This window comes from Hylobates moloch, unplaced genomic scaffold (genome assembly GCF_009828535.3).
Source record: "Hylobates moloch isolate HMO894 unplaced genomic scaffold, HMol_V3 SCAFFOLD_23, whole genome shotgun sequence".
Lineage (NCBI taxonomy): Eukaryota > Metazoa > Chordata > Mammalia > Primates > Hylobatidae > Hylobates > Hylobates moloch.
This window is the reverse complement of record NW_026652298.1, coordinates 38,183,300-38,209,048: the sequence shown is the minus strand read 5'-3', so window position 1 is coordinate 38,209,048 and position 25,749 is coordinate 38,183,300. Positions and strand designations below refer to the sequence as shown.

General features: G+C 51.9%; 1 protein-coding gene across 3 annotated transcripts in view; it reads right to left on the bottom strand.

Moving 5' to 3' along the window:
- ADCY9 (adenylate cyclase 9) overlaps window positions 1–25,749 on the bottom strand; it is a 170,316-nt gene that overhangs the window by 5,331 nt on the left and 139,236 nt on the right. For all 3 annotated transcript variants that reach the window (XM_058434123.1, XM_058434122.1, XM_032144660.2), the window contains exons 5-10: window positions 24,588–24,805; window positions 21,741–21,843; window positions 16,094–16,302; window positions 11,720–11,879; window positions 10,084–10,232; window positions 6,998–7,039 (exon numbers count right to left, since the gene is read on the bottom strand). In XM_058434123.1, the coding sequence (XP_058290106.1) occupies window positions 6,998–7,039; window positions 10,084–10,232; window positions 11,720–11,879; window positions 16,094–16,302; window positions 21,741–21,843; window positions 24,588–24,805 (881 nt within the window). The remainder of the gene's footprint in view (window positions 1–6,997; window positions 7,040–10,083; window positions 10,233–11,719; window positions 11,880–16,093; window positions 16,303–21,740; window positions 21,844–24,587; window positions 24,806–25,749) is intronic.

The window sequence follows — 25,749 nt, the reverse complement described above, 5'->3', positions numbered from 1 at the left end:
TTCGGCTCTAAATATTTCAGTATGTATCTCCTAAGAATAAGGATATTTTCCTATGTAACTATAATATCATCATCATACCCAAGAAATTTAACATTCTCTGACATATTTGGTTCTTAGATTTCTTTTTTTTTGAGACGGAGTTTTGCTCTTGTTGCCGGTGAGATCTTGGCTCACTACAACCTCCGCCTCCCGGGTTCAAGTGATTCTCCTGCCTCAGCCTCCCCAGTAGCTGGGATTACAGGCATGTGCCACCACGCCTGGCTGATTTTGTATTTTTAGTAGAGACGGGGTTTCTCCATGTTGGTCAGGCTGGTCTCAAACTCCCGACCTCAGGTGATCCGCCCGCCTCAGCCTCCGAAAGTGCTGGGATTACAGGTGTGAGCCACCGCGCCCAGCCTTGGTTCTTAGATTTCTAATCCAATAAACTTGTCATTTTACAAATAGCTTTTATGAGTTCTATACTCTCCACCTGTATAAAAAAATTTGACAAGACACCATCTCCCCTGATTCTGGGTTAGTTCTTTTTGCCGAAATCACTCAGGACAATGCTAACATCTTCACCAGTGCTGTTACTTTCTCATGGCTGTGCAGTGTTCCAGCACTCGGAAATTCTGTAATTTAACCAGATTCCTCCTGATGGAACTGGGCCCAAGTCTGTCTTTTCCTACCACAAACAGTGTCACAGGGAATATTCCTCTACCCCTATCTTTGTGTGTATGGAAGTGCTGAGTCATTTTAAATATTACACATTTAGAATATCCTTAGAAATTTCCAAATTGCCCTTCTAAACAAGGCTGAACCAGTTTCTGCTCCCCCCTTTTTTTTCCTTTTTGAGAAGGAGTCTCGCTCTGTTGCCCAGGTTAAAGTGTAGTGGCATGATCTCGCCTCACCACAAACTCTGCCTCCTGGGTTTAAGCAATTCTCCTGCTTCAGCCTTCCGTGTAGCTCGGACTACAAGTGCATGCCACCATGCCCAGATTATTTTTGTATTTTTAGTAGAGACAGGCTGGTCTCAAACTCCTGACCTTGTGATCCACCCGCCTCGGCCTCCCAAAGTGCTGGGATTACAGGCGTGAGCCACCGCGCCCAGCCTCTGCTCCCTTTGATAACTGAGCCTGCTTTCAGCGGGGCTGTCTCCAGTTCAGTGGCACTGATGGAGACAGCCATGGTCAGGGGGCTGCAGATGAGTGGTGAGTAGCAGAGTTTCTTTTCTTTTTTTTTTTTTTGAGACAGAGTCTCACTCTGTCGCCTGGGCTGGCATGCAGTGGTGTGATCTCAGCTCACTGCAACCTCCACCTCCTGGATTCAACGATTCTTGCGGCCCAGCCTCCTGAGTAGTGTGCGCCACCCCGCCCAGCTAATTTTTGTATTTTTTTTTTTTTTTTTTTGGTAGAAATTAGGTTTCACCACGTTGGCTGGGCTGGTCTCAAACTCCTGACCTCAAGTGATCTGCCCGCCTTGGCCTCCCAAAGTGCTGGGATTATAGGCGTGAGCCACCGTGCCTGGCTGAGTAGCACAATATCTTAAAGTTTGTTTGGAATATATATATATATATATAATTTTTTTTTTTAAAGACATAGGGTTTTTCTCTGTCACCCAAGCTGGACTGCAGTAGTGCGATCCTAGCTCACTGCAGCTTCGACCTCCCAGGCTAAAGCGATCCTCCTGCCTCAGTCTCCAGATTAGCTGGGACTACAGGCACACACCACCACACCTGGCTAATTTTTTTAACTTTTTGTAGAGATGAGGTCTTACTATGTTGCCCAGGCTGGTCTCAAACTCCTGGGTTCAAACAATTCTGCTTCTGCCTCCCCAATGTGCTGGAATACATTTTTTCCCATTTAAAAATACTACACATTCATCATAGAAAATGTAGAAAATAGAAAGAAAAGATTCGTCCATCGTCCTGCCATCCAGATGCAATCACTATGAACATTTGTTTAACTGCCTTCTAGTCTTTTTCTTTTTTACAACACTGTGACTGTTCTGTAAATGGAAATGTTGTACTCTGATGCATTCCTCCCGTGCACAGAGTAGGCCACTTGATTTCATGCAATAATGGGCTTGATCACTATATACTTATACATGCGATTGGCGGATCCACAGTTTAGACAGCTCCATCACACTGGAAAGCTCAATTCTTTTTCTTTTAGAGACAGGGTCTCGCCATCTTGCCCAGGCTGGTCTTGAACTCCTGAGCTCAACCGATCTGCCTGCCTTAGCCTCCCCAAGTGCTGGGATTACAGGGATGAGCCACCATGCCCGGCCAAAACTCAATTCTTTTTTTTTTTTTTTTCTCGCTCTGTTGCCCTGGCTGGAGTGCAGTGGAGCGACCTTGGCTCACTGCAACCTCCACTTCCAGGTTCAAGCGATTCTCTTGCCTCAGCCTCCCGAGTAGCCGGGACTACAGGTGTGCGTATTAGCCACCATGCCTGGCTAATTTTTGTATTTTTTAGTAGAGATAAGGTTTCACCATGTTGGCCAGGTTGGTCCTGAACTCCTGACCTCAGGTGATCCACCTGCCTTGGCCTCCCAAAGCGCTGGGATTACAGGCACGAGCCACCATGCCTGGCCAAAAGCTCAATTCCTTAATCAAAGTGTTTAATAAGTTTTACCGTGTCTTGGGATATTAAAAAACAATGAGCTTGACCTGTGTGGCCATCACGGCCCTCTGTGAAGCACAACCGCAAAAGCCCTGGCCGTGGGTGGAACAGAACCCCTGGGCCCCATTCTGGCTGGACCGCGGGGGAGTTCCAGAATCTCGGGTAGGCTATGCCATCTTTCTGGGTCTTGGTTTCCTCGCATGTAAGCTGTGAAGACGGACTGGAGCGTGGCTACCTCCCTTCCAGCCTAAGGTTCCGTGCAGGAAAGGCCTGAGGCTGCCATCCTTGGAAAGACCTGCCTGCAAAGGTGGTAGCTGGCACCAGGGAACTGGGATTATGGGGAGGGTTCCTGCCATTCCTTGATAAGAGCGTCTCACGCTGCCTACGCTGCATAAATAAGGAGGTTTACGCCGAATACCCGCTTTCCTGCTGGAAGTATGGAATTTAGGCACGTGCTAGGCAGAGGCAGCCAACCTGAACAGCCCTAATACAAGCCTGGACAGTGAAACTTTAATGAGCTTCCCCGGTAGACAGCATGTTACAAGTGTTGTCACCACTCACTGCTGGAGGAATTAAGCCCATCCCATGTGACTCCACCGGGAGAGGACTCTTGGAAGCTGATGCCGGCTTCCTCCAAACATCAACTCACACACCCTTCCCTTTGCCGATTCTGCCTTATGTCTTTTCGCTATAATCACAGCCGTGAGAGAGCGGATTGCAGAGTCCTGAGTCCACCCGGGGCTGGTCTTGGGAGCTCTGATACGGGCTCTGTGACTCAATGCCGTGACCGGGAGCCAAGAGTCCTCTGCGGGAAGACACCCTGTGCTTCACTGACTCATTTTGTGAACTGCTATTGAAACAGATGACATTACATATCCTACATCTCAAGGACTAAGCAAAATAACCATTTGTTACGATGATGACTCAAACATACTTCTGTCCAGCTCCTTGAGCCCTCTGGTTGATTTTAAATAGAGCAGGAAGAGAATATGGACCGGGAGAAGGTTTTGTGAGCCCAGCTCGTTGGGTTAGGAATTGACCTTTCTTTTGGTTTCTCAAAGTGGTGACACCGAGAACAGTCCCCTTTAGGAGCAGGTGTCACCAAGGTCTAACATCCCCATTACGTGCAGGGAGTGTTTCCAGTCTCTGTGGTGGAAACGGGAGACTGTATCACTGTATCCGGGCTTCTCAATCGGTTATCGCTTGTGCAGCTCGCTCTCATCTGCGGGAGCCGGAGCCGGCAGCACAGCTGACTCTGGAGGCCAGGCCCCTCCAGGCAGAGGCGGGACAGCAGCACATGGGCTAATGCCAGAGGGAGAGGGAGGCAGAGCACAGCATTTGCTTTCCACCTTTACTTCCAAGGAAGAAAAGCCATCATACACAGCATGTGCACTCAGAAACCAAGGGGGCTGCCTCGCAACAGAAGGCATCTGTAACAAGCAGGTACGAGGAAAGCTTCACAGCTAGAACCTGTGTTTCCTATTCTAATACCAAAGGAACAAAGGAGCTGATCCTATTCCCAAATCAAATAGCAAAGATCCATTTCAAAAGCAGAATTTCTTTTTCTTTTCTTTCCTTTTTTTTTTTTTTTTTTTCAGACGGAGTCTTGCTCTGTCCCCCAGGCTGGAGTGCAGTGGTGCAATCCAGGCTCACTGCAACCTCTGCCTCACGGGTTCTAGCGATTCTCCTGCCTCAGCCTCCCAAGTAGCTGGGATTACAGGTGCCCGCCACCACATCCAGCTCATTTTTGTATTTTTAGTAGAGATGGGGTTTCACAAAATGTTGGTCAGGCTGGTCTCGAACTCCTGACCTCAGGTGATCCACCCGCCTCAGCCTCCCAAAGTATTGGGATTATAGGCGTGAGCCACCACGACCGGCTCAAAAAGAGGCATTTCATGTGACTAAATGCAGGAGTTAATTTATAAGTCATAAATGGAAGTTAGAGTAAAATACAGTGAAATCCGTTATCATGGAGAAGAGGGATTGAAAAACCGAAAAAAATAGAAAGCAAACATCACTTGCAGTCCTAACCAGCCAAACGTGGCTTCGGTTAACACTTTGGTATATTTCAGTGCCATTTAAAATCTACCCCTAGGGCGGTGGTCAGGGCAGAGGGGGTCAGCAGCCGTGGGGTTAGGGGGACTTCTGGGGTGCTGGTAATGCTCTACTTCTTGGTCTGGGTGGTAGTTAAATGGGTGTGTTCTCTGGTGAAAATGCACTGAGCTGTCCTTTTATGACCAGGTACTCTTCTGTGCATACTGACATATACATCAATAAAAGGTTAAGAAAAGATGCTAGGTGCTTTACTTTTAAGTACTACAGCTGTAATCATCACTCATTCACCATATCCTAAGTATTAAATCTCATACAAATTTTTATCATCACTCATTCACCATATCCTAAGTATTAAATCTCATACAAATTTTTACTATATATTAAATCTCATACAAATTTTTACTATATATAAATACCGAGTTGTACCTATAGTACATACATAGTTTCACCTAGTAAATGAAAATCTTAAATGTTTTCCATATTTACTGCATTTTAACAGTTGTAATAAATTATTTATTATTGACAACTACAGTTGCTAATGAATCTTTTTTTTTTTTTTTTTTTTTTTTGAGACAGAGTCTCATTCTGTCGCCCAGGCTGGAGTGCAGTGGCCGATCTTGGCTCACTGCAACCTCCGCATCCCGGGTTCAAGCAATTCTCATGTCTCAGCCTCCCAAGGGGCTAGGATTACAGGTGCCCCACCACCACCCCAGCTAATTTTTGTATTTTTAGTAGAGATGGGGTTTTGCCATATTGGCCAGGCTGGTCTTGAACTCCTGACCTCAGGTAATCCACCTGCCTCGGCCTCCCAAAGTGCTGGGATTACAGGAGTGAGCCAACGTGCCTGACATTTTTTTTTTTTTTGAGACAGAGTCTTGCTCTGACAACCAGGCTGGGGTGCAAGGGCACCATCACAGCTCAGTGCAGCCTCGAATTCCTGGCCTCAAGCCCACCTTAACCTCCTGAGTAGCTGGGACTACAGGTGCATACCACCACAGCTGGCTAATTTTTACAAATTTTTTTTTTTTTTTTTTTCTTTTGAGACGGAGTCTTGCTCTGTCGCCCAGGCTGGAGTGCAGTGGTGCGATCTCGCCTCACTGCAAGCTCCGCCTCCTGGGTTCACGCCATTCTCCTGCCTCAGCCTCTCCGAGTAGCTGGGACTACAGGCGCCCGCCACCACGCCCGGCTAATTTTTTTTTTGTATTTTTAGTAGAGACGGGGTTTCACCGTGGTCTCGATCTCCTGACCTCGTGATCAGCCCGCCTCAGCCTCCCAAAGTGCTGGGATTACAAGCGTGAGCCACCGCGCCCGGCCAATTTCTACAAATTTTTACAGAAACAGGATTTCGCTTTGTTGCCCAGGCTGGTCTAGAACTCCAGGCCTCAAGTAATCTTCCTGCCTTGGCCTCCCAAAGTGCTGGGATTACAGGCATGAGTCACTGTGCCCGGTCTTTTTCTGTGTGCTTTGATTTTCTCTCCCTTCCTCTCAAATCTGTCCATCTTTTCGTTGTGGTTCTATTTATTATTTGTAAGCCTGGAAAGTTATCAGTTTTAGAGTCTTGAAAACTATTGAATTTTACTTTTTCTAGATTTTATATAGTTTAATTTTTATTTCCGACTCTTCAATTTATTTAGAATTTATTCTGATGTTTATAGTAAAGCAAGGGTCAAACATTTAGTATTTTGGATTTCAAGTCAGTTATTTTATTATTTTTTGTTTTGAGACACAGTCTCACTCTGTCACCCAGGCTGGAGTGCAGTGCCACCATCTCGGCTCACTGCAAGCTCCGCCTCCCAGGTTCACACCATTCTCCTGCCTTAGCCTCGTGAATAGCTGGGACTACAGGCACCTGCCACCATGCCCAGCTAATTTTTTTTTTTTTTTTTTGTATTTTTAGTAGAGACAGAGTTTCGCTGTGTTAGCCAGGATGGTCTCGATCTCCTGACCTCGTGATCCGCCCGCCTCGGCCTCCCAAAGTGCTGGGATTACAGGCGTGAGCCACCCGCACCCGGCCGATTTCAAGTCAGTTGTTTTAAAATATTTTACAAAATAACTTTTTGCTTTGATTTGCGAGATTTCCTTTGTTGCATGCGAAAGTCTTACTTAAATTACGATGACTTTAATGTCTTATTAAAATAATAAAACTAATTTTATTTTCCCCATTAGACATTATAACTATGATATAGTTCAATAAGGAGATATTTTCCACTTTCCATTATAAGAATGCACATATTGTTCATTTTATTCAAGATCCCACTGTTTTCAGGAAACTTAGAAATGGGCAGGGTAATATAGTCACTCTCGTTTATTCAGACAGAGGCGCAATATTAAAAGCTTACCTGAAATTCTGTACTGCGTCAAGAGGCGAAGTTAATACAGAACTGAAATTAAAATGCAGAAAAATATTATTATAAAGAGCAAAGAAGGCATTCTACAAGGCAACCTGAAAAGAGCTTGAGCAAACTATGTTCCTTTTTTAGACATGGTTGTACATCGACATAAAGCCACCTGCTTCCACCTCTTTCTTCACGTCTGTGTCTCCCAGTGCTGGGGGAAGTTCCCTTGGTAAAGCTGAGTTTATGTCTTTGTTTACCATCCTGCATCCTCTCTATCATGCTGAGGCTTAGCAACCGTGATGGGATTAGGGGCTCTGAGGTCTTACGTGGATTGAGGAGTTCTAGGCCGAGCGGAACTTCAACCACCATCCCTACCCCAGATCTGCTACTTGAACTCTGGGCGCAAACGAGGCAGAGGGGTCCCCCATCACTGTGGCTCTCCAGCTCCAGGTGGAAAAGCCCCGCAGCCATGACTAAAGGCCACAGTGAATGCCCGATGAGGGACCTGTGATGGATTTAAAAGGTAAAAAGCAGTTTGCTGGATTTCATACTTTCGAGAAAGAGCTCATCATGACCATCGTTCTAGATGGCCATACCTTCAGGAAAATCCAAGTCTGCTTTATTTTGCTTAATCTATTCATTAAAGTTTCCTTTCAAGTACTGAATGACAGTCCTATTTTAAATTCCCTTTCTGATCTTAACTTGCAGGGAATTTAAATGTCTTTCGTATTGTGATTCTTAAGTAAACTGAGGACGGATGCTCACGCTGCCCATGGCTGGACTGTTGCTTTGCTAATAACCAAAGACACCCCGTGCCTACTCCATCTGCCACTGAAAATACTGCAGCAAATGGAATCATTTTGTGCTTTTGAATGTATTCAAGCAGAGGTCCTTGGCAACAGTAATGCCACTCCAAGGGGGCATTTTGGAAATGCCAGGGGTCCCTCTGGTTCTCTTAATAACTCAGAGAGCCAGAACGTTAGATCTCCTGCAAGGACAAGGAAGAAATGTCCCATGTGACTTTAAAATATTCTACGCACCTAAACCCTCTGTAATTGTAAACAGGCGGTTCTTCAATACACACTAATAGTGAAACATTTTTATAAGCAGTTATAGGAAAAGCCCAATATTTGGGAGAAGTTTATTACATGAATGGAAGCTTAATGGGCTTAAGATATCACGAAATATTTGAATAAATTGTTCACTGCTTACATTCTGCTATACAAGGTATTACTGTATTTCCAACAACATATTTAGTTGAAAAGGCTTAAAATACCCTGAAACCAGTTGCAAATGTGCAATAGGCAATTTGAGACTTATTTTTTATTTTTATTTTTGGAGACAGAGTCTTGCTCTGTCACCCAGGCTGGAGTGCAGTGGTGCGATCTTGGTTCACTGCAACCTCTGCTTCCTGGGGTCAATCAATTCTCCTGCCTCAGCCTCCTGAGTAGCTGGGACTACAGGTGCACACCGCCATGCCTGGCTAATTTTTTGTATTTTTAGTAGAGACAGGGTTTCACGGTGTCATCCAGGCTGTCTCGAACACCTGAGCTCAGACAATCCACCCGCTTCAGCCTCCCAAAAGGGCTATAATTACAGGCGTAAGCACCAAGCCCGGCTGGGACTTATTTTTAACAAATCAAGAATTATTCAATTAGTGGCCGGGCGCGGTGGCTCACGCTTGTAATCCCAGCACTTTGGGAGGCCGAGGCGGGCGGATCACGAGGTCAGGAGATCGAGACCACGGTGAAACCCCGTCTCTACTAAAAAATACAAAAAATTAGCCGGGTGTAGTGGCGGGCGCCTGTAGTCCCAGCTACTCGGAGAGGCTGAGGCAAGAGAATGGCGTGAACCCAGGAGGCAGAGCTTGCAGTGAGCCGAGATCGCGCCACTGTACTCCAGCCTGGGTGACAGAGCGAGACTCCGTCTCAAAAAAAAAAAAAAAAAAAAGAATTATTCAATTAGTGCAACACATGAAAGATAGGGATCTTACTGGATGTCACTAATGGCAAATATTTTAAATACAGCACCTATCACTGCCATCCTATATGTTTTTACATTTTTTGTAGTACAATGATGAGAACTGGGCTTGTCCCCAGAGGTCTCCCGGCCTCCTTGACTCCTGTTTCTATGTCTGCGCCATCCCATTCCTCAGCACCTACCAGTGATATGGTTTTGAAGGCCAACGTCCTCTTCAGTGTATAGAGGATTTCAAAACAAAAGACCTATGTTCAGTGACTGGTCATTAATCCTATGTCTCATCACATCATATGGGGAACTGTTTTGACCTATTTATTAGTTTTTGTTTTTGAGATGGAATCTCACTCTTGTCGCCCAGGCTGGAGTGCAATGCCGCAATCTCAGCTCACTGCAACCTCTGCCTCCCAGGTACAAGCAGTACTCCTACCTCAGCCTCCCAAGTAGCTGGGATTACAGGTGCACACCACCATGCCCGACTAAATTTTTGTATTTTTCGTAGAGATCGGGTTTCACCATGTTGGCCAGGCTGGTCTTGAACTCTTGACCTCAGGTGATCCACCTGCCTTGGCCTCCCAAACTGCTGGGATTACAGGCATGAGCCACTCACTGTGCCCAGCCTGACATAATATTTTGAAATAAGCCCCAGGTGACTTCCAGGCTGTGACCTGTCCTGGTTCATGAACCCTACCCCACTCAAGGAAAGTCAGCACCAGCTTCCTCTCCCCCTTCACATCCATCTGCACCTCCGCTCTTTCACGGCCTTGACCATCTTCTATGAAATCCTTCAGGTCCTACTTTCTTAGATTCCAGCCCATCCATCAGAAGTCACCTCACACCTGCAATGGCGGCATTATGTTTTCCAGGATGTCTACATTCAAATATCCAGAGTGCTGTTCTAAATGATATTCTTTTTCTTTTTTTTTGCATATTACTCTGAGGGCATCTCATTAGCTCTTTGGTATCATGTGTGCTGAAAGCTATTTTGGGTCATGATGGGAAATATCTCTATCGGGGCGTGAGAAGCAATGTGCAAATGCAGCTGGGCCCTAAGCAACCTCGGGCAAGGTGGCCACACACCCTGGTGCCCGCAAGCAGTGCTGGCTGCGTACCTGTCTGGGCACAGGGAGACGTAGAGCAGGAGCAGTGGCCCGGCCCCCACAACGGTGGCCAGGGAGGACCTCATCCAGGAGCTGAGCTGGCAGAAGTTACAGTAGTGCACGACGGCAATCAGCGCAGCCGAGCCTGTGAACACTGGGAACTGCAAGAGGCAAAGGGTTAGGGCAGCCACCCAGGGCCCCCCCACCATCCCCACTATACCCGGGCTGACAAAACATTCACCACAAATCCATGCTTTTTTTTTTTTTTTTTTTTTTTTAACAGAGTCTCACTCTGTTGCCCAGGCTGGAGTGCAGTGGTGTGATCTCGGCTCACTGCAGCCTCTGCCTCCCGGGTTCAGGTGATTCTCCTGCCTCAGCCTCCTGTGTAGCTGGGATTACAGGCTCCTGGCACCACGCCTGGCTACTTTTTGTATTTTCAGTAGAGATGGCGTTTCACCATGTTGGCCAGGCTGGTCTTGAACTCCTGACCTCAGGTGATCCACCTGCCTCAGCCTCCCAAAGTGCCTGGGATTACAAGTATGAGCCACTGCTCCTGGCCTAATCCATGTTTCTGTGTAATCTAAAAATATCACCAATACCAGTAATTGCTCACTATCTGCAGTCAGTCTTTTGCTACTGGGCAGTGTCAAGGACAGATCAAGCCTCTAGGTTCACTACCCAGCGTGAGGCTCCCTGTTCACATGGTATTAAGCTCGTCTGCAGGCATGGGAAATGGCACGTGTCTTTGTGGAAAGGAAAGGGAGGCCTCCCCGTTTGAGAACCACTGTATGATCAGTTTCCTTCAAAACGCTTTTCCTTGGGGCCCAGTGAGATGTGATTTGGGGCTAAAGTAGCAAACACCGTCAGCCCGCCCGGAAGCTCGTGCTCACTTGCACCAGAAGGATCACCTCCCATGGTCGCGCCGGTTCCCTCTCCATGGAGTTTAGCACAGGTCCCTTCCCGATCAGCAGCAGCCGATCCGGACACAAGTCAATTCTGTGTGCCAGGTATGCTTCACGCATGGTTAGGAAATGTTGGGCAGACGCTTCTTTGCAAAGCGTGAAGGAAAATAATTGATTTGGAACTTGATGAAGAACAACTCACACGGGCAGGGACTTGTGCCCACTGGGGACTCCCCAGCCCGGCCATTGACAGAGTGTGAGCATCTGGGCAGACCGGTGCTAAGTCAGCTTCTAAAAAAGCTGGCTCAGGATGGTAAAAGAGTTCGTGCCTCTTCAAGGGTTTATTTTATTTATTTTATTTTATTGTGTGATGGAGTCTGACTCTGTCACCCAGGCTGCAGTGCGGTGGTGCGATCTCAGCTCACTGCAACCTCCGCCTCCCAGGTTCAAGCGATTCTCCTGCCTCAGCCTGCCAAGTAGCTGGGATTAAAGGTGTGCACCACCACGCCCAGCTAACTGTATTTTTAGTAGAGATGGGGTTTCACCATGTTGGCCAGGATGGTCTCGATCTGTTGACCTTGTGATCCGCCCACCTCCACCTCCCAAAGTGCTGGGATTACAGGCATGAGCCACCGTGCCTAGCCAAAGGGTTTATTTTTAAATTGCTATCCCAAGCGATTTAAAGAAAAAGGGAGATTAGGGAGTCCAGGAGAACGTGGAAATAAAACGGCTGAGCCTTTACTTACGTGTATGTTTGTCTCATATTCGGAGGTGACATGGGAGTAGACGGCCAGTGCGGGGAGCGACACCAGGATGGCCCCGATGCAGTGACGTGGTAGCCAGCCGGCGATCCACTCCAGCAGGCGCTTGGTGCAGGCCATGACGTCCTCCAGGAAGAACACCATCCTGCGACAGGGATGGGGGTTAGCAGGAGTGACGGGGCCTAGGGTGGGTCATCGGCCAGGAGACAGGTGCGAGGCCGCAGCCAGTGCCGCCCTCCACTCTCTCCCGTGTTGCTCCTGGGATGGGCATGGGAGCAGGCGTCAGGTGGGGGTCTACCTCCCTCATTTTTGGTGGAAGGCAAGGAAGCCGAGCTCAGCTTATTGTACCTGATTCTAGGGTCACAGGTTGCGTTGTGATAAAATATGCTTGTGAAAAGCACACGCTTCGCTCGTCTCACGGAGCACGTGAGAGTATCACAGGCCCCGAGCAGAGTCTCCTGGGGGCCACCACGCTGCCATCACCTGCTCCCATTGGCTTCTGAGGCAGGAGGTCTTGACAGGGTCAGCTTTGGAGGCGCCCTGGAATTCTGTGGAGCCCGTGCAGTTGTCGTAGCAGGAGAGGCGGTCCTGGCATCTGGTGGGCAGGCGCCAGGGACAGATGCATCCTGCAAGTGGGCGGGTGCCACCCAGGGAGGTTCTGCCCCGCACCCCACACAGCAGCCACACCCCTGGGCACCCAGAAAGGCGGAAGGCTGCTGACAGCATCTTAGCCCAGAGGCTGTGTCCCAGCTACAGACAGGGTGCTCTGTGGTGGTGCTGACACACGCTGGATTTTCTTGGAGTGCAGCTCCTGTGGAAACTGAGTGAGAGTGATCTCTGCTCTGTTTGGGGCATCATCATCAGTGTTCAGAAAATCACATCACAGGCTGAACCTGGCTCGTGGTGCTTGGACCACCAAACCCGCCCACGTGTGCCGTCTGCATCTGGGCTGTCATGTTCATCGTGCGTGTGTGCAGCTGGCGGCTTCGGGACTCTCCAGGCAGCGGGGCCCTGTCGTACGTGAGGTCCAGCACCACGTATTTCATTTTAAAAGACTTTGTCCTTCTGAGCAGAGCAACTGTATCCCTGACTCCTTTCGCAGGCGCATGTCTAGGCGGGCTCTGTTTCAGGAGTGTGGTGTTGACACAATAAAAAGTTCTGTATAAAAAAGCAGCTGAGCCGGGCGCGGAGGCTCACGCTTGTAATCCCAGCACTTTGGGAGGCCGACGCGGGCGGATCACGAGGTCAGGAGATCGAGACCACGGTGAAACCCCGTCTCTACTAAAAATACAAAAAATTAGCCGGGCGTGGTGGCGGGCGCCTGTAGTCCCAGCTACTCGGAGAGGCTGAGGCAGGAGAACGGCGTGAACCCGGGCGGCGGAGCTTGCAGTGAGCCGAGATTGCGCCACTGCACTCCAGCCTGGGCGACAGAGAAAGACTCCATCTCAAAAAAAAAAAAAAAAAAAGCAGCTGATTGTGCAGGCCGAGAACCACTGTGAGGAGGAGGAACAGGTCTTATGGGGAGGTGAGGAGAGGGTGTGGGGTCCTCGTGGGGAGACAGTCCTTCTCTCAAGCTTGCTGCCAGGGAGCCGGGGATAGGCCTGCTGTCCCTGCGGAGAGGCTGGGTGGGGGCCGCTGTTGTGACTGAACAGCAGAAGAGCCTCTGGCACAGGGTCCCCCGCCCCGTCCAGCAGCCCAGCCTTCGGGCCTGAACACCTACCATGCTTCCACCTCTTGGTTGTGTGGTGTGGCCAGGCAAGGAAATGCTCAGTCTCCAGCCATTCCCCACAAGGACGCAGGCACAGCCTCACCCTTTTAGGGTCCTGGACAGCCCTGGCTTCCTGATATTTGAAGGATAATGAAGACTTTGGAATATTTCCAAGAATAACCACAAATATGCAGAATACAGAGGCCCTAGGAGGGGGAACAGAGGGAACCGAGTTCCCAGTCAGCAGCAGGAAAGATGTGGAGTCGGGGGGGAGCCTTCAGGATGGTCCCTGAGACTGCAGGGACCTGAAAATGAGACCTCACGCCTGCCGGGGCAGAGCAAAGAGGGAGACGCAGGAAGCCTCCTGGAGGCGACAGGCGGGGCCTGGGCCAGTCACTGAGAAGGCGCCTGGCTTCCCTCCTGTACAGGAAAGGGATGGGGCGCCCGTATACCCCATAGCTCAGGCTCCCGTCAAGCTGGGGTCCTCAACACGGCCCTCAGAGGGGCCAGGGAAGCATTTCAGGGTCTGGGCCTCTTCCAGGCTTGATGATTCCTGGTAAATGGAACCAAATCCCACCAGAGGCCTGTTCAGGGGTGCAGCAGCCACCACCTTTACCAGAGGTGTGGGGAGTGTGTCCGTGCAGGCGGTACCAGCGCCCCTCACCCCAGCCCTCCGCAGTCTAGACCGGGGTTGGCCTCAGTGCTTTAGAATTGGCTCTGAAGGAGCAGGGAATGATGGCTAAAGGGTGAAAGTAAAAAGGCGTGGACACAGTGCTGGCCTCAGAGCCCTCAAGGCGCTACAGCCACCCACATTAGAGGAAAACCTGGGGTGGCCAAGGAGGGCAGACCTGAGGGAGTGACGGCCCATAAGGACAGGTTTCTTTTTGGGGTGATGGAGCTGCCTGATAGTTACATAGTGGTGATACTCATAAAATTCTTCAAATTTACTAAAAATCACTGAGTTGTCCACTTGAATGAGTTTATTGTATGTAAATCATATCACAATAAAGCAGATCTTTTTTTCTTTTTTGAGATGGAGTTTCGCTCTTGTCACCCAGAATGGACTGCAATGGTGCGATCTCGGCTCACTGCAACCTCCACCTCCTGGGTTCAAGTGATTCTCCTGCCTCAGCCTCCCAAGTAGCTGGGGTTACAGGTACCCACAACCAAGACCGGCTTTTTTTTTTTTTTTTAGTAGCGATGGGGTTTCACCCTGTTGGCCAAGCTGGTCTCGAACTCCCAGCCTCAGGTGATCCACCTGCCTTGGCCTCCCAAAGTGCTGGGATGACAGGCGTGAGCCACCATGCCCGGCCTAAAGCTGATCTTTTTAAAGAGGAAAAACCAACCAGGGGCCTGAGGATGTCTGGTTTGGATTCTGGGGAAGCGGACCCTGGAAGGGTTTGCAGGCGACGGCTCCTTTGGGAGGGGTCCCCAGAAGCACAGGAGGGCACTGAGGCAGGAGGGGAGGCTGTGCCAGGTAGAGGGCTGCTCGCTGGGGATGATGGGGCATGAGCCCGCAGGGAGTTCTGGGAAACAGCGCACGCCGCAGAGAGCACGGCCCACGGCAGCCTCGGAGGAAGCTGAAAGGGTCCTGGGTACAGCGCGGGTGGGAGGGAGGAGGCAGGAATCCCAGCCTGCCCACCCCAGATGGGAGAAGCCAGCATTCCAGAGCCTCAGGCCAGACTCAAAGCCATTCATTTCTGCCCTGGGACGTGAGATAAGGGCGGGAGACGCTCAAGGTCAGGGCTGCCTCCCCGTGTCTGTTTGAAGCCCAGCTCCTGGGCACCGTTGCTAGTGGGACTCTGCCAGGCCGGCAGCCATCCTGTTGAGGGTGACAGGACCACGAAAGGGGCTTGTGGTGCCCAGGACGCGGACCACGTAGGGCCACCTGCCTGCTCAGGAATACAGAGCCACTGCGAGCCCCCTCAGGGAGTCAGGCCGGTCCCGAGGGCCCAGCTTTCCCAAGACGCACCTGTGGTCTACTCGGAGCCCCTGTCCCCTTTAAAACGAGCTGTTTTTTTATTATCCATCTGTATGCGCTCTTTATCCGTTCTAGATGTTAGACCTTGTCGGAGGCCTGATCTGCAAATGTTCCCTCCCATTCTGTGGCTTCTTTCGCTTTCTTGATGGTGTTCTTTGCAGTGCAATGGCTTAACTTTTGATGAAGTTGAGCTTGTCTATTCTTTCTTCTGTAGGCGTCACACCCAAGAGACGATCGCCTGAGGCAAGTGCGTGGAGATGCCGCTATGGGTCTATGTTTGGCTCCCACTCTCTGAAGAGGCGTCCAGGCCCATAGATCATCTACCCCCGCTCATGTCTTTTCCTTTCCTTCCTCCAGATCGTTTCCGATCTTCTCACCTTCTCCTTTGCAGCCTCTGACCCTGGAGATCTGGGGACAAGCTGGCAGCAGTCAGGGCTGCGGGGTCACTGCCCCCTCCAGCGAGGTGGTCCCCCCCCCCCATCTAGGCCAACGTCAGGGAGGGAGGATGCCTGGGTACAGGGCTGGGGGAGGACACAGGGGCCCATCTCCAGAAATCAGCCAGCAGGGACAGCTGGCTGGGGACCAGTCCAACTGCTCAGCCATAAGCCACGGAGCCAGAAGAGGGAGCTAACGGCTCAGAGCTGGTAGACCCAGCCCACACAGCGCTTACCTGATGGACACCGCGAGGGATAGCACCTCCAGCAGCAGGGCCGCGCTGAAGACCGCCAGGGCAGCGGGCGGGGGAGGCGCGGTGGCCGCCTCGTACTTCAGGAAGCAGGTGGTGGACAGCGTCAGAAACACTGTGGTTGACAGAAACACATCCAGGAGGGAGCTGAAGGTGGGACTAGCAAACGTCTTCACGGGGGAGTTCTTTATGACCTGTGTGGAGCAGGAGTGGAGCAGAATGACTGGGCGGCCAGGAGCGCAGTTCAGATGGAGAAACGCAACACGTGCTGAGCGCTGCTGCTCTGGGCCGGGCACGGGGCGGGAAGGCTCTTGGAGGGCTGTCTCCCTCTACTACCCCATTTAACACTGGGGAGTCAAAGGCACAAAGAAGTTAAACTTGCCCAGGGGGCCGGGCACGGTGGCTCATGCCTGTAATCCCGGCACTTTGGGAGGCTGAGGCAGGAGGGTCGCTGGAGCCCAGGAGTTCAAGGCCAGCCTGAGTAACACAGTGAGACCCCATCTCTACAAAAAATTTTAAAATTAGCCAGGCATGGCAGTGTGTGACTGTGGTCCCAACTACTCGGGAGGATGAGGCAGGAGGATCGTGTGAGCCCAGGAGTTTGAGGCCACAGTGAGCTATAATCATGCCACTGCACTCCAGCCTGGGCAACATAGCGAGACCCTGTCTACCAAAAAATAAAATTAGCTGGGCATAGTGGTTCCTGCCTGTAGTCCCAGGTACTTGGCAGGCTGAGGTGGAGGATTGCTTGAGCCCAGGAGTTTGAAGCTACAGTGAACTATGATCACACCACTGCAGAATCATACCCTGTTTCCAAAAACAAAAACAAAAGAAAACACAAAAAAACCCAGCCAGGGTCACAGAGCAACTGATTATGACCCAGCACATTCTCGTAGACACGTCATATATTTAGCTGAAAGATGAGTTACTGACTGGCGCAGGTGAGGTCCCTGCATCTGTGAGGCAGTTGGATGAGAGCAATGTGCAGGGAGGTCCTGTGCATGGCGGAGTCCTAGGTTCAGCAGGTGCGAAAGCGGGGCTTCATGGCGGAAGTGGCCGACGGGGATTTAAGCGGCACATCGTCGCCTGGGAACCTACGGGGCCTGGCTCTGTGCTGGGGGCCAGGGCCCACACGAAATGCTGCCCTTGGGCAGCTCACAGCTGAAGATGCGAGGGACAGGGATATGAAACGCAGGCAGGTGCGTCAAGTACACTAGAGAGGCATGCACTAGTGTTCGGCAGCTGAGGGGGAGAAATGATGATGCTGACATGTCCAAGAGGTGACCAGGCCCAGGCCCAGGCCCTGCAGGGCTCTGGGGAGGTGCAATCTCCGTTGATGCTCACAGGACCCCACAGGCAGGAACTACCACCCATCTCGGTGTATAGATCGGGAGGCCAAGGCCAGGGGCTACCCCGAGGGCACACAGCGAACAAGGAGCCAGGCCAGGACTTGGCATGGACCGGTTGACTCCTGAGCGCACCCCTAACCTACAGGAAGGTGCAGGACCCAAAGGCAGAGGCTGTGGTTGGGAGAGAGAGGGATGTAGCCAGTTCAGCTGCTTTTCATTTGGCCTTGCAACCTTCTGGCAACCCCTGAGAGGCCATGACTGTCCACTCAGCATCGCAGCCAGGCTCGGGGCTGAGGGCAGGGTCTGGAGACGCATGGAGCGGAAAGGTCTCGTGACAGCCCTGGGTGCGGTGTGTGTTCTTTGGGACAAACCAGCTCCAGGTGCCTCGACCACTCCCAGGAAGTAGGTGGGAGGGGAGGAGGGGGAGCTTGGACGGTGGGAGCAAGGCTGCCAGTCAGCCCTGATGCCAGGCTGGACCCCGCCAGGGCAACCTGGGGGCAGGGTTTGGTTCCAAATTCCCTCCAAGGAACCTGGAGGATATGTAGGTGTCCATGTGCCCCAGAAGGGCTAGTCTGGTCCCAGGCCTGGAATCCTCTCAGAAGGTGTGGGAATTTCTTTTCTTTTTTTTTTTCTTTTTTCTTTTTTTGAGACGGAATCTCGCTGTCGCCAGGCTGGAGTGCAGTGGCCCGATCTCAGCTCATTGCAACCTCCGCCTCCCGGGTTCAAGCAATTCTCCTGCCTCAGCCTCCCTCCGAGTAGCTGGGACTACAGGTGCCCGCCACCACGCCCGGCTAATTTTTGTACGATTAGTAGAGAAGGGGTTTCACCATATTGGCCAGAATGGTCTCTATCTCTTGACACTCGTGATCCGCCTGCCTCGGTCTCCCAAAGTGTTGGGATTACAGGCGTGAGCCACCGCTCCCGGCCAGGTGTAGGAATTTCAGGGGCGACACTGCCCATGCCCACTCGCCTTGGCAGAGGCACACGCATGTCCCCTTTCTCTGGGGCTCCATCTAGTGCCCGTCAGGCGTCCGAGTCAGGGCTGGGTGCACGCATGTCCCCCGAGACATCACTGCCTTGCCCACATGTGCGGCTGGAAGGTCTCCATGTGGGCTGCTGTCCTTCCCAGACCCACACCTCCCACCTTCCAAGCCAAGGGCTCGGGTGCAGGGCCTTTCCCGTTTGGGGCTGCCGTCTCCTCTGCCCCATCCATGTACGCTGGCAGAGGCCCCGCTCCTCCCTCCACCTCCCTTGCGGTCTCTCCTGCCTGCCCTGCTCCTTGCCAGAGACACCTGTCCCGGCCCCGGCCTCTCCCTCTGGGCCACCCCCGGCCCTGATGCCAGAGGCTCCCCAGGCCCACCTGCCCCACCCCTGTGCATCCCGGCAGTGCCACCTGTCCCAGTCCCACTGAGAACGACGCTCCCCCACCTCATGCCACTCTTTCGCACTCTCTCCCTGTGGGCTCCAAACCCAGGGATAGTGCCACTGGCCGCCAGGGCACCGTGGGCCAGGCTCCACCCTGCTCACTACCCACATCCCAGGGCCTGCGGGTGCAGCCGTGCCACCATCATCAGATCACAGGCTCTGCAGCCGGGCTGTCTGGGCTCAAGGCCACTCCACCATGACTAGCTATGATACCCACCCGTCCACGCCTCAGTCGCTTTATTCAAAACCAGGGATAAACCAGTACTTGCACCTTGTGGGTGGTGGGATGCTCGGCTAAGAACGCACCCACGTGGAGCCCCCAGCACGATGAGTCCCCACACGTGGGCCAGCTGGGAGGCTCCCTTGTCCTGGCATCTCTCCTTTCCTCCCCACCAGGACCCTGTGGCCACCTGCCCTGAGTTTCGGTAACAGCCTCCCACCTATCATGTGGCCTCCTGTCTTGTCCACACTCTTATCACCCTCCAAAACTCAGCTGATATACGTTTTTCTTTTTTCTTTTTTTGAGATGGAGTTTCGCTCTTCTTGCCCAGGCTGGAGTGCAGTGGCATGGTCTCGGCTCACTGCAACCTCCGCCTCCCGAGTTCAAGCGATTTTCCTGTCTCAGCTTCCCAAGTAGCTGGGATTACAGGAACCTGCCACCATACCCAGCTAAGTTTTGTATTTTTAGTAGAGACGGGGTTTCACCATGTTGGCCAGGCTGGTCTCGAACTCCTGACCTCAGGCAATCTGCTCGCCTTAGCCTCCCAAAGTGCTGGGATTACAGGCGTGAGCCACCGCGCCCAGCCATGTTTTTCTTCTTTTTGTTGGAAGAAACAGGGTCTCACTATGTTGCTCAGGCTGGTCTATCTCCTGGCCTCAAGTGATCCTCCTGCCTCAGCTTCCTGAGTAACTGAGATTAAAGGTGTGAGCCGTGTGATCTTTGTAACACAACCGGTTCCAGATCCTTCAACAGCTCCCCGTGGCCTGTGGCATAGAGTCCATGGCGTGGGAGCCATGACCTGGCCCCTGCCACCTCCTGCCACTCCCCGCCCTACCCTGCCCCGGATGCGCCTGCAACCCCCTGGATGCACTGGGCTCTTTGGTATCTCTAACATTTGTGGGTGCTGGCCCCACTCTCCAGAATGTTCCATCCTACATTCCATTAATTCCTAGTCCCCCCACTGAGGCAGGCTCAGGAGCTCCCCCTTTGGAGCCCCCAGCCTGGGCTTGGGGCCTCGCCGTGTGCGGGGAGGGCATTCGCAGACCTCCAGCTCCGGGCACTGTTTCCACTTCCTGCTCCCTGTCAGGCCACGTCTTTCGCCCTTCCCCAGCACCAAGAACAGGCCCTGGCAGAGCAGAGGCTGAGCGTACATTTGGTGCCTGGAGGAAGGGATGGCAAAGGTGTCTGCTGTTTGGGAGGCTCAGCAGTGCCAGGCGAGGAGCGGCCCGGACACCTGGCTTGGCACCCAGACCGCTCGTGTCCGACCCCGGCTATGGGACCGCAGCCACCTGTTGAGCCTTTCTCAGCGTCAGCTTTCTCTTTGGTAAAAGGAGGATAATTATCAGCTTCCCTACAGCATTGCTATGAGGATTAAATGAGACATTTTGCCTTACAGGCCACCAACCAGCCAACTTGCAAGTCCACTCCGGGAGCCATGTCTGGGACATTACCCGATATTCACTGTCCCTTGGAGGCTGACGGAAGGGGGCACCTCCCACCCCACGAGGCATGAACTGGCTCTACTGGGCTCAGCAGGGTCTCTCTAGAGTCCAGGCCAGGACACCACAGAGTTTAATGAAGACCTGCTGGAGGAACCAAGGGAATCAGAGTGAGAAATCCCGTTTGTTCCGGGTGGGCAGGGCACCCACTCTTGACTTGGGAACACTCAGAGGTTAGGTTTGGGCCCAGAGGAAAGAATGCAGTCAGGATGCTGCCAGGATTCAAACCAGGCTCTAGGTTCTTGTATTATTCCTTCCAGCAACCCCCCACCTACGTGAGCGATGGGACTGTGCTGGAGGCTGTGAGGAGGGGCTGGAGGAGACAGACAGGGGTCCTACCTCACAGAGCTGAGCATCTAGGGAGTGAGGAACACTACTCCAGAACCACACAAGGAAAGATTCCAAAATGGAGCACACATGGAGAAGGAAGTGTATGAAGGGAAGTACAATCCAGTCTAGGATTGGGGAGAGCTTCTTGGAGGAAGTGGGATTGGGTGATGGGCTGAGAGGTCAAGGACAAGGGATTAAGGCAGTGGGGGCGGGAGACAGAATGTGGAGCCAGAGTTAGAGAGAGAGGTGAAGGCCTCCTGGGCCCTTCTCAGGGGAAGAAAGCAGGGAGGGCAACAGGTGGAGAAGAGTTTCACCCAAGACTCCAGGGCAGGTGGGGGGGGGGGCCCTTTCAGGGCAGGTGGGGGGGCTCTTCCAGGGCAGGTTGGGGGGCTCTTCCAGGGCAGGTGGGGGGTTCCCTTCCAGGGCAGGTGGGGGCGGTCCCCTTCCAGGGCAGGTGGGGGGTTCCCTTCCAGGACAGGTTGTGGCGGGGGGGTCCTTTCCAGGGCAGTTAAGGGGGTCCCCTTCCAAGGCTGGGGATAGCCACAGGGTCCTGGAGATGCCACGGCAGAGAAAAGGGTCTAGTAATGGCGAGGCCGCGCTTTAAGACAAAGGACTAAAGAAAGGTTTTTTTTCCTCCTTTGCAAAGAGACATTTCACATACAGTTACCACTTAGGGTTTACAGAGTGTGGGAAATCAACGTTAGCCTTCATGTTCCCATCCCTTGGTAAAGCACAAAACTAACAGTGAATGACCCCGTGAGAACAACGAACACATTCTTTAGTAAAAGCGCAAGGAGAAATGAACGCACCTCTTCCTGATAGCTGGTCCTGTAGGATCGCTCCAGCTCCTGATCCAGGAAGTTCAGGCTGAACTGATTAATGGGCGGCTTAAAAAAATAATCTTTCATCAGGCTAGAAGACACAACAAATGCAGTCGATCAATACCCAGCACCATGACTGTGCCAATGTTTTCAGATCACAATTAGCTACCAAAACGCTGCTCATTAGGTATATTACAACAGCTGCATCTCAAAGCGCCTGTGGAACAGACGCCACTCAGCTGCCCCTTGTTAAAACAGATCTGTGCAAAGTACTTTGTGCCTCTAAGCATGATAATATTTTGTGTTTCACCTCCGTTAAAGAATGACCATCCACCATGATTATAACACACATCATCAGAACCTTGGTTTTCTGGGGGGTTTTTTTTGAGGCAAGGTCTCACTCTGTCGCCCAGGCTAGAGTGCAATGGTGCAGAGCTCTCAGCTCACTGCAACCTCCGCCTCCCAGGTTCAAGTGATTCTCCTGCCTCAGCCTCCTGAGTAGCTGGGATTACAGGCGCCTGCCACCGCACCCAGCTAATTTTTGTACTTTTTAGTAGACGTGGGGTTTCACCATGTTGGTCAGGCTGGTCTCGAACTCCTGGGCTCAAGAGATCTGCTCATCTTGGCCTCCCAAAGTGCTGGGATGACAGGCATGAGCCACTGAGGCTTGTTTTTGAAAACACATCCTAATATCCAGGATTAGGAGAAGATGAAGGCAGCTTTTCTGTTTTGTGAAACAATCTTTTGTGAAGAACACGCAGATCACTGTGCTGAGAGTACTTACACGGATTTGGAGGCTTCAAACGAAAACATAATTCAGAACCGGCAGTCCTGTCATTCAGAGCACTGACAGTAATTGCCACCATAAAAGCTAACAGGTTGTTATCACAAAATTGTGTTTATAGTTAGCGTAATTTTGGTGCTATTGTCACAAATGCAGATTGCATGTGAAACCTGCAAAATGATAAAGCTCAGTGATTTTAATAGCAGGGAAATCAAACCCGCTTTCCCTGACTCTTTCATTCATTTATGAATTGCCAGCAAATAGTAATATCCTTTCTATACTGCAGAAAATTACGAGAAACTAAGGGAACGTTAACATGATTTCAGAAAGCAAATATAGCTGTGTTAGCCTCTCTCCCTCATACAGTGACTATCAGAAGTAAATTAGATGAGGCTGGGCGCGGTGGCTCATCCTTGTAATCCCCAGCCCTTTGGGAGGCTGAGGCAGGCGGATCACCTGAGGTCAGGAGCTCGAGACTAGCCTGGCTAACATGGTGAAACCCCGTTTCTACTAAAAATACAAAAATTAGCCGGGCCTGGTGGCAGGTGCCTGTAATCCCAGCTACTCGGGCAGCTGAGGCAGGAGAATTGCTTGAACCTGGGAGATGGAGGTTGCAGTGAGCCGAGATGGCGCCATTGCATTACAGCCTGGGCGACAGAGCAAGACTATGTCTCAAAAAAAAAAAAAAAAGAGTCAATCAGGTGAAATATGTCAAGTGCCTCACGTGCCCCCCACACAAAGTAGGGCTCATCACGTGTGTTCCTTCCTCTCCTTGCAGTACAGTGGACACTCTCCTTTCTGTGACAGGTATCCAGTAACTTCCTACATTCTCAGACTTAGAAGAGAAATAATTCTGTCCCAGGACACTGACCCTCTCTCCTCCCCTGACTCAGGGAGTGTGGACTGAGGGAAGAGCAACCACACAGCTGCAGAGAGGACGTGCACAAGGCCACATTTTAGCAGTCAAGTGGCAGAAGCAACACTGCTATTAGCTGTGCTGCTCCATTTATTTATTATTTACTTTTTGAGATGGAGTGTCGCTCTGTTGCCCAGGCTGGAGTTGCAGTGGTGCGATCTCGGCTCATTGCAGCCTCTGCCTCCTGGGTTCAAGCAATTCTCCTACCTCAGCCTCCCGAGTAGCTGGGATTACAGGCACCCACGACCACGCCCAGCTGATTTCTGTATTTTTAGTAGAGACGGGGTTTCACCTTGTTGGCCAGGCTGGTCTTGAACTCCTGACTTCAGGTCATCTACCTGCCTCAGCCTCCCAAAGTGCTGGGATTACAGGCGTGAGCCACCGCGCCCGGCTGAAAATCACCCTGTGAGGCATCATAGTGAAGACAGAGGCAAGAATCATTAACGAATGTCAAATCTAGGGAATTCTGATGGGGAATGAAATATGTACAAGATCTTCAAGTATCTTTTCACAGATTGCTTATTAGTCATAAGAGGAATATAATAACCCTAGATGAGAGAACCCGGCACCACCTTGCCTAATTAATCGAAATTAGTATCACTAATGAGGAACAGACGGGCACCGCGTGTCCCTGGAGAGGACACCCTGAGAAGGACACGGCATCCCTTCTGCAGTCTCTGCCTGGCCAGAGGGAGAGCCTGAATCTAACCAATCCAGCTTCAGGAATATCTGATAAAAGGGCTGGGCCTGTATTTTTCAAAAATGTTACCATTAGGCCAGGCACAGGCTCACCCCTGTAATCCCAGCACTTTAGGAGGCCGAGGCAGGCAGATCACCTGAGGCCAAGAGTTGGAGACCCGCCTGGCCAACATGTTAAAAACCCATCTCTACTAAAAACACAAAAATTAGCCGGGCATGGTTGTGTATACCTGTAGTCCCAGCTACTTGAGAGACCGAGGCAGGAGAATTACTTGAACCTGGGAGGCGGAGGCTGCAGTGAGCCGAGATCGCGCCACTGCACTCCAGCCTGGGCGACAGAGCGACACTCACTCTTAAAAGAAGAGAAAAGAAGAGAAAAAGGCAGAGAGGCTTCTGCCTGCAACCTTCGCTTTTTCCCAGACAGCCCCAATCGTACCTGTCTTCTTTGATAACGTCCACAAAGTGGGCGTCCGTTTTCTCCCGGATGTTCTTGAACCTCAGCGGAAGGAGAGCCGACTGGTCCAGGCTCACCCCTGCCCACCTTCCCTTCTCCTGCAAGATCTCACACAGAGAGGTCTGACTGTTGGTGAGCTTCTCCTCTTGGGGAGGGCTCAGGAGCCCGTTCTGAGTTTTGGGATTAGGTCCTCCAGAAGCCTGCCTCGAGACAAAGAGGACGCAGACACGGGAAGTGAAGTGGCACCGGGCACTGGGCACGCACGCCTGTCCCACCCCGACCTCTGCTGCGGGGCGCTGCTGCACTGGGCGTGGGACCTTCTGACCTGTGAGGACCCCCCACGCCCCTGCGCCTGCAGACCTGCTCCCATCCCAGCCATGACTGCCCGTCTGCTCCTTCCTGTTACCCAATAGCGCCCAGTGGTAACGCTGGGTGTTCAGGCCACCAGGAGAGTGAGACATGGGAAGAGTTGGTGTGGAGGTGGAGGGGAAGGGAGGAAAGTGAGGAGCCGAGGCCCCCAGAGTCTGCTTAGGCCAGAACCAGGGTTCTGGGGGCAGGGTGCATGGGTTGGGGGTCCAGGAGAAGTATGACGAGGGGTCGGGGGCTGTCAGGGCACAGGCAAGGTGGATGGAAATGGGCTGGTGTCGTGGGTGTCCACCGTGGCTGTGGGAAGACATGGGATGACCTGCACCTGCAATCCTTTGGCAGATGGAGAGCAGATGGAGGACGAGAGCCCGCGCCCCACGCGAGTCGCCTGCATGAGCCTCCCTGACAGGCTCTCATGGGTGGGCTGAGTCCTGACCCTGGTGTCCAAGTCTGGTTTTCCTGGCAGCCTTCCTGCCGCCAGCCCTAACTCCCACCCTCTCTCTTCACCGAGCCTTTCTCGCCGTGAAGACCCCCTCTTGTCCCTGCCCGTCTATATTCTATCATAAATTGAGTCCAGCTTCCAGTACCGCAAATCCCCTCCCAACACTCGAATCCACGCATTTTAAACCCTTATTGGCCTTTAAAGGAGTCCCGCCCAGCTCAGCCCCTGAGCGCTGGATTCCACGTGGGTTCCTGCTGACCCTCCCTCGAGCTCCCTGCCGGTCTCTTCAACACCGGGAGGACCCGCGGGTGCGAGTGGTGTTACCCAAGAGGAGTT